Source organism: Rhipicephalus microplus, chromosome 1 (assembly GCF_043290135.1).
Source record: "Rhipicephalus microplus isolate Deutch F79 chromosome 1, USDA_Rmic, whole genome shotgun sequence".
NCBI lineage: Eukaryota > Metazoa > Arthropoda > Arachnida > Ixodida > Ixodidae > Rhipicephalus > Rhipicephalus microplus.
In genome coordinates this window covers 132,024,850-132,033,420 of record NC_134700.1, presented here as the reverse complement: position 1 = coordinate 132,033,420, position 8,571 = coordinate 132,024,850, and the positions used below count along the sequence as shown (strand labels likewise).

The following is an 8,571-nucleotide window of genomic DNA, read 5'->3' as shown; positions in this document are numbered from 1 at the left end:
CAATTTCGACGAATCAAACTGGGATGTCATTCTCCCATTTGTGACTTATGCGTACAACACCGCGACGCAGTCAACCACAGGCATCTTGCCTTTCTATCTTCTATATGGGCGTGAGCCATGCTCCACCCTTGACACGGTTTTGCCGTATCGTCTCGACGTCTCAGTGTTCAACCCTATTTCTGAAATTGTGCACCACGCTGAAGAGTGTCGTCAGTTGGCCCGATCAATCACCTCGGACAAGCAAGCACTCGAAAAAGACCGCCACGACCACGACCAGCAAGTCGAGACTTTTGCCGTGGGCTCGCTCGTCTGGCTCCGACTGCCCTTCCATTCTCCAAGTCTGTCCGCTATGTTGGCCTCCAAGTTTCACGGTCCTTATCGCGTCGTCGAACGTCAATTTCATGTCACAAACGTGATCGAGCCGGCCACGCCATTTACAGACAGGTGACGCCTTGGTCGTGAGACTGTCCACGTGAGTCGTCTTAAGCCCTATCACGACCCACTTCTACTCTCGTCGCCTTGATTTGCCAGTATGGCTCGTCCTCGTCGCTGGGGTGTTGTAGGGAGGAAGAAGATTATGTGCCGCAGTGGGTCACGCTTTTAGCGCGAGCAGCCGAGCGCGAGCTGTCGCCCCGACTGCTGCGATTCTTGTTTCGGTTGCTGCCGCCCACTTTCCGTATCAATAGACTTGCTGTACAAGTACTACTTACGCCTATAAACCCCGCTTCATTTGCAATATTTCCATGCTAGGCAATGCCATCTGCAACCCAAGAAGTTCTTTATCTTTAATTCCTCACTTCATGGCTAATGCATATTAACACATTAAAATAATCCAAATATCTAGGCTGCATAGGCAACTTACAGTTAGGCAATCAAAGGCCTAAAATTCAAAACTTCCTATATATAGTAGGTGCTAGTTAGCATATTGCGTCCTAGAGATTGGTATGCCATGAGGTTGAAACTAATTTGACCACAGCTGCATACAGAAGGCAAATCAGTTCAGACTTTAGTCCATTATTGCAAAAAGTGCGATACAAACCAAAATAAAACTAGAAATGAAGAGAACAGAGCAACACAGTACTAAATCTGAAGTTTACCGCGTGTAAGGTTATTTTAGTCACGTTCGTACTCGTTCTGTGACTACATGATACTTTAATCTTGTAATTTTTTGTACTCTCTGTGTGTATCGTTTTGTGGCTGGCAGCACACTTTCCTTTCTAGTAGCGCATTTCCATGTGCGTTTCATTCTCCTTTCCTTATGATATGGGCCTCTTTTCTGCTCTTTCTATGAAACTTATTACTCATCAACTCGCCCAACTGTCCATCTTAGGAATAAGTTTGCTGTAAAAAGCCGGTTACACCCAGTGTCGTTTTTATTAATGCAAAATTTAAAATGAGCACGCTATTGAACAGGATCCATGTACTACCATGCATACCACTTCTCGTGTATAAAAAAATAGCAGCATATCCACGGAGTGAATGATGGAGAGTGGGGTGAAGCATCCGTTCGTCCATTCGTTCTTGCTTCCATTTGTCCATGCGTCCGTCTGTGTGACCGTCCATGCGTCCATTTGCCCGTCCGTGCCTGCGTCTGTTCGTACGTCCGCACGTCCATCTGTGCGTCCGACCCGGCGTTCGTCCATGCATCCACCCCTGCGTCCGTCCATGCGTCCATACGTTCGTGCAGCCATCCATGAGTCCATCCGTGCATTTGTCTGTGTGTCCGTTCGTCCATTTATCAACACTCCAAGTACCACCATCTCACATCTTTTCATCATATATTCGCCATATAGAAGCACCGTCATCCAGCGGACATTCCAAGGACTAAACGAGAGGTGGCACACGCACACTTTGTTACAGCTTGCGCTTCGTGTCTACTTCCCACCTTTAACCACCTCAAGTTCATGGTATATACTAGTTCACTGTATTCACGGCACTGCGGCCCAACGCTCGCTAAACCTTTCTAAAACCAAGGAGGTTATGCCTAGCCAGTATAACGTAGCAATCCTTTCTTTTTAGATAGTTCTCAATGTACATTCCAATGGCTGCTAAGGGGGAATGAGAGACAGGAGATTTCGGCTTTTGGTTAAGGCGCACGCTGCGAATGTTTTTATTGTTCAACAATGCGCTGAAGAAATCTCTCACCGTCTCCACCTTAGAGGTCAAAATGTAAGACTGGTTACACACTACGACTACTACTACGACTACAAAGGACGAACGGGTGCCGCTATAAGGAGCTTCGCCCCTAAAACACAGTGAGAGTATTATCCCAAATGTTGTAAGATGTACGAAATATATGAGTTAGTGTACTGTGAGGCACAGTTTCCACAATACACTGTCTTGTACTCAAACAGGTGGGTGAGCAACTCCTGCTGCTTTCCTATAAATGTCTTCCTGAAAAGGATACAAAATAGTCCATTAGGCTTTCTATATGAATAAAAATAAATGTCTTACAGCTTGCTCACACTTAACAGTACCATTGCAGACTTTCTAAAAAGCATGAAACAAATGCAAAATTGAGATGCTCGTAAGTAGTTCTTTGTAAACTTTTCACTTAAAGTACAAAGGGTAAAGAATACATGATGGTGAAGAAATTCAAAACAACATCAGAAGTGAACTCTTGTCCTGTGCGGCACTACTCCGACTGATTTCGATCCCACTGTAGTTAGCATTGTAGTGTAAAGAGATGCAAGTGTTGATAGAATTCACTTTGTCATCAAACCTATTCTCGTTGAAGAAAGAATGCTTGACGCTCTTGTCCATAGTTTTCTGTGCACACTATTGACCTACAGGCGGTCAAAATTTTTGTACCTCCCCATTAGGGTACCATGATGTTTATATGATGGTTTTAGACGTTAAGCACATACAATTATACCCATTTGTAATCAAACGCGTGGAACACTAATTTATTGAACAACCCCGGCTTCTCCGTTTAGGTCTCTGATTGGGTGACTTGTTATTAATTATTGGCAAAAATAAACATCACAATTATAATGATGACAAAAGAAGAGCGAGACACAATACCAGAAATTAATACCTTGCCAAATATTGTCTCAGTATTTAGAATAATCCATACTGATAATGAACTTAAAACGAAAAGAAAGATAATAAACATAGCTTCTCACCACTATACCGAGTGAACTGCACAAAAATATAATCAACATTCACTAGAATACAAAAAAACGATATGTACTGATCACAGGCACTATGGCAACATAATGTTTGTCCACCCTAGCGGCACCTAAAACGGAACTAAACGGCCAACCCCATCCGCAGCGCCCACCAATATTGCTCAAGGTTTAGCGTTCATAGCTGTGCGATTGTTCATTAAAAAGCAATTATTGCGCATATCTGACGCACCACAACAACGCTTCGATGTTTTATATGTCTGCCTTTATACTCGAAAAGAAACACACAACTAACTCAAAGGAACGGAGCGTTTATCGCGGTGCGCTGACAGTGCAACGCGATGCTCAAAACGTTGTTTCGAACGCTTTGCTAAGGCGTCACATTGGTGGCACCTGCCCGTCGCTTTGCGTTCTACACCTTATCACCTCCGAGACTGGTGCGCATTTTTCTCCGTGGGCTACACGCCTTCGTTTACGAAAATAACTGCCAGATGGCGCTTGTGTCTAACGTACCTCGATGCGCTCGTTCGTCTCCGCTACACGCTCGCAGCGCCTCCAGAATACTCTTCACCGATTTTCTTGCGCAGAACATCCAACAAACATTCGCTCTCTCGAGATGCAAGACTACATCTGCATGTTATACTACATCTGTTAGACTACATAAGTGAGTTTGTTAGACTACATATGTTAGACTACATCTGCATATTAACCCTTTGATGCCCACTGTTGCTCTGGGGCAACAACCCCAAAAATATTCTTTTCCGCAAAAGCACGTTGTTGTGTGATACTGCTAGCGCCATCTGTGGAAAGAGACAAAGTCTACCAAGCGTCCAAAACTTCAAAGAAATACACACAGATGGCAGCATCACCTGTTTCTAGTAATGTGTTTCGGAAACACAAGATGTTGTAAGACAATCTGTTCTCACTGACACAGTGCATCGAAATAGCAGAAAAGGAACACAGGCCCCTGTGGCTAGCATTTTTGGATATCAAGGGAGCGTACGATAGCGTGGTTCAAGAGGAATTGTGGGGAATACTGGACACACTAGGCGTGGAAAATGTAGTCACTAATCTTTTAAAGGGTACCTATAAAGGTAATAAGATAGTTATAAAGTGGGAAAAACAGGTGTCCAAGCCTGCAGAGTTAAAACGGGGGCTTAGGAAGGGGTGCCCCTGTCACCCTTATTATTTATGATGTACCTACAAGGATTAGAGGCAAAATTAGAGGGAAGTGAACTGGGCTTCAACCTCTCTTTAGTCAAACAAGGAAAACTTATTGATCAGGCACTACCAGCATTAATGTACGCAGATGATATAGTGCTAATGGCCAACAACAAGGAAGATTTGCAGAGATTGATGGACATCTGCGGTAATGAGGGAGATAGGTTAGATTTTAGATTCAGTAAGGAAAAATCAGCAGTCACGATTTTCAATGACAACGATGGTAGTGAGCTTAGAATACAGGAGGTCACGCTAGAGATAACAGATAAATACAAATATCTGGGCGTATGGATAAGCAATGGGACCGAGTATCTGAGGGAACACGAAATATACGTGACGACTAAAGGTAACAGGAATGCAGCAGTCATGAAAAATAGGGCACTGGGGAATTACATTAGGTATGATATTGTGAGAGGAATATGGAAAAGGGTCACGGTTCCTGGGCTGAAGTTCGGCAATGCAATCTTGTGCATGAGATCAGAAGTTCAAGCAAGATTAGAAATTAAGCAACTTGGAATAGGTAGGCTTGCTTTAGGAGCTCACGGGAATACACCAAATCAGGGAGTACAAGGTGATATGGGATGGACATCATTTGAGGGCAGGGAAGCTAGCAGCAAGATAAAATTTGAGAAGCGATTGAGAGATATGGGGGAAGAGCGTTGGGCTAGGCAGGTTTTCAGCTACTTGTACATGAAGAATGTCGATACAAAATGGAGGAAGCGAACCAGGAAGTTGACTGGCAAATACTTAGAAAACAGCAGGTGGCCAAACCAAAAAGAACTATCGGTTAAGAAGAAAGTGAAGGAAACGGAGACTGACATGTGGAGAATGGGCATGATTAAGAAGTCCGCACTAGAGATCTATCGAACTTTTAAGCAGGAAATTGCCAAGAAAAGGATCTATGATAATACTCGGGGTAGTTCTCTACTGTTTGAGGCCAGGACGGGAGTAGTACGAACCAAGACCTGTCGGGCCAAATACGAAGGGGTAGACACAGTATGCAGTGCGTGTGGAGAGGAAGAAGAAACTGCCGAACACTTGATAATGTTCTGTAAAGGGCTTCACCCTATAGTTCAGGATGATGGCGCAGAGTTTTTCAAAGCACTGGGGTTTAGGGACCGTGATTTGATTGATTGATTTGTGGGTTTTAACGTCCCAAAACCACGATATGATTATGAGAGACGCCGTAGTGGAGGGCTACGGAAATTTTGACTACCTGGGGTTCTTTAACGTGCACCCAAATCTGAGCACACGGGCCTACAACATTTCCGCCTCCATCGGAAATGCAGCCGCCGCAGCCGGGATTTGAACCCGCGCCCTGCGGGTCTGCAGCCGAGTACCTTAGCCACTAGACCACCGCGGCGGGGCGAATTAGGGACCGGGAGGGCAAAATAAACTTTAAGCGGGTAGACTTAACTGGAAGGAGGTTATCTGATTGGTGGCTAAAGTCAAGGCACGAGTGAAAATTAAACTCTTCACTGCAAAGTAAGAATCCTCAAACTTACTTTTTAATGAAAAAAATAAATATAGTTTTTGGTTTTAGGTATCACGGCTTGGTGGCGCTAGCCACCGCCCTATCTAAAGGGTATAGCCATATCCATCCATCCATCCAGTACTTTGTTCGAGCGTTTGAGAAGTGGCAATGCAAGCTCCGCACACGTAGGGTGCCTCGATGAGCGAGCGCGCATCGAGGCACCCTACGCACACGTGAGTAAATTTATCCTACTACGGCGGAACGGGACGCTACCGTGAGCTATTTTATACTCAAAATTGCGCATAAGGCGTTGTAGAACACTTATGAACAGGCTGAATGATGTGGCCGCATTTTACGCGTTAGAAATCTTCCCTCCAAAAACGCTGTTGCTCACGAGCAACGTCTGGCATTTGCGGAGGTGCAAGCCGATATAGGGTTGGACGCTTGTTGCGTTTCTCTGCTTGACTGAACGCACAACCAGGCAATAACATAATCTTATTTCTACAAAATACGATAAGTGATAGTTATTGGACAATATTCTTTTGTCTTTCATGTATAGATGGCGATGTCAAAAGAAAAGAAATGGCTGACAGATGAAGAAATACAGGAGCTAATCTCCCTTCCGTATGGTGAATTATCCGATGTTGATTTTGACAGTGACCCAGATGATCCCGAATATGAACCTAGAGATGATAAAAAAATTGATTGATTCCTGTCCACTCGAAGTTTTGATAAATCTTCGTGATCAACATCCGCGACAAGACGACGACGGAGGAATGCCAAGCAACCCTGTTGAAGCTGTTCCAGGAACATCCCGCCACACAGCCGCGCAGCGCCGAAAGATGAAAGGCGTTCGCAGAAAATGGACAACAAAAGACGTTATGCTTGATGACACAGCCTGGAAGGGTGAGCTGCCCCCACATCCCGACGATGTGCTAAGTCCATACCAACACTTTTGTGCCTTTTTCGATGAAGAGATGGTAGACACACTGTGCTATCAATCAAATCTGTATTCCACCCAGAAGAATGGAACCTGTGCAAACATCACCAAGGAGATGAGGAAATATCTCCCCATATTAGTGATTTCGGGGACAGTCAGGGTGCCTCATTTCCTGATGTTCTGGCAGAGTGGAACGAGGTTTGAGCCTGTAGCGGACCTCATGTCTAGAAATAGATTCGAGGCCATACATCAATGCCTACATATGAACGACAACTGTCAGGCAAAGCCACGAGACGCTGAGTGCCATCACCGCCATTTCAAGGTGCGCCCACTTGTGAAACAGCTGAAGAAGAACATGAAGGCAGTGGCCCCAGAAGAACGGCAGAGTGCGGACGAGCAAATTATTCTCTTCAAGGGGCGCTCACCGCTAAAGCAGTACATGAAATCGAAGCCCCACAAGTCGGGCTATAAGGTGTTCACAAGGGCAGGTGTCTGCGGAATTATGCACGACTTCATCATCTATGAAGGTAAAGGTACTGCTCATGACAATGGATTCGGCATCTCTGGTGATATAGTCATCAATCTGGTGAAAGATCTTCCGGAATGCAGGAACCACAAGTTATTTTGCGATAACTGGTTCAGCAGTCTGCACCTGGTAGACGAGTTGAAGCGCAAAGGATTTCTGAGTGTTGGTACCGTTAGAGTCGACAGGACGGAAAAGCGTCCGCTGGCACCTGACGCAACTCTCAAGGCGCAAGGAAGAGGCTCGGTGAATTTTCGCGTGGACAAGGACTGTAACATTGGAGTCATGAAATGGTTTGACAGCAACTCCGTACACCTCGGGTCAAGCTACGCTGGTGTCCAACCAACCGATCTTTGCAAGCAGTGGAACAGCAAAGAAAAGCTCAGCATTGATGTTCCACGCCCTTTCGCCGTAAAGGAGTACAATGCCTTCATGGGAGGTGTTGATCTCGCCAACATGCTTATTGAGCTGTACCGTACAGACCACAAATCGAAAAGATGGTACATGCGCATTTTTTACTGGATGATGGATGTTTCTATTGTCAATGGGTGGCTCCTGTATAAACGCCACTGTGCCCAGCTATCTATCAAAAGAAGGTTGTCTCTGCTAGCTTTTCGATTGCAGATTGCCCAAACCCTTGCACATCTGAAGTCAAATTTTTTGAAAAGAAGGTCAGGTATGCCTGCTGAAGCTGGAATCGTGCCCGCCAAACACTTGATCCATTCTCCGGTGACACCGAGGCCCACAGTGGACGTGAGGTACGATGGCATGAAGCACTGGCCACAGTACGGCGAAAAAAAAAAGAACCGATACAAGTTCTGCAAGTTCGGCTACACGCTTCTGTACTGTGCTAAGTTCAACATGCACTTGTGCCTCCTTCCAAGCCGCAACTGCTTCAAGGCATTCCACGTGAAGTAGTGCCTCAAGTGCCCAATGTTGCTCAAGAGCAACACCTCATTACTCACCTATAAATAAACCAAATTTTTTCTGACATCGTAATTGGCATATTGTGACCTTTCTTTATGCATGCCAGAGTTTTCTTCATGTTGTGCATTTAAACAAAAGTTTGGGTATCAAAGGGTTAAACCGCAAATGTCGTCTTTCGACGACATTCGCGGTTTAACATGGAGACTTGGAACCAATTTTTTCTCCGGGTCTCCTCAGCACCTGGTTTTATTCCGTTCGTTGATACACGCCACGCCTGCCCAATATGTTATCCAAAAGGGTGTACTGACGGTGCATACGGTGCCGATCGGCCGCATCGAAGGTCTGCTGGCTCTTCCTT

General features: G+C 45.2%; 1 protein-coding gene across 1 annotated transcript; it reads left to right on the top strand.

Moving 5' to 3' along the window:
• Positions 1-7,025: 7,025 nt before the first annotated feature.
• LOC119172062 (piggyBac transposable element-derived protein 3) lies at positions 7,026-8,204 on the top strand. The gene is made up of 2 exons (XM_075867228.1): positions 7,026-7,786; positions 7,958-8,204. Exons 1-2 carry the CDS (start codon positions 7,026-7,028, stop codon positions 8,202-8,204), a joined length of 1,008 nt encoding a protein of 335 aa, XP_075723343.1.
• Positions 8,205-8,571: the final 367 nt, after the last annotated feature.

Bases quoted from the DNA above. Each gene is read 5' to 3' on its own strand.
- LOC119172062 (XM_075867228.1), top strand. From the start codon at position 7,026: ATGAACGACAACTGTCAGGCAAAGCCACGAGACGCTGAGTGCCATCAC. The intron at 7,787-7,957 runs GTACATGCGCAT...TTTGAAAAGAAG, and splicing joins GACCACAAATCGAAAAGATG to GTCAGGTATGCCTGCTGAAG.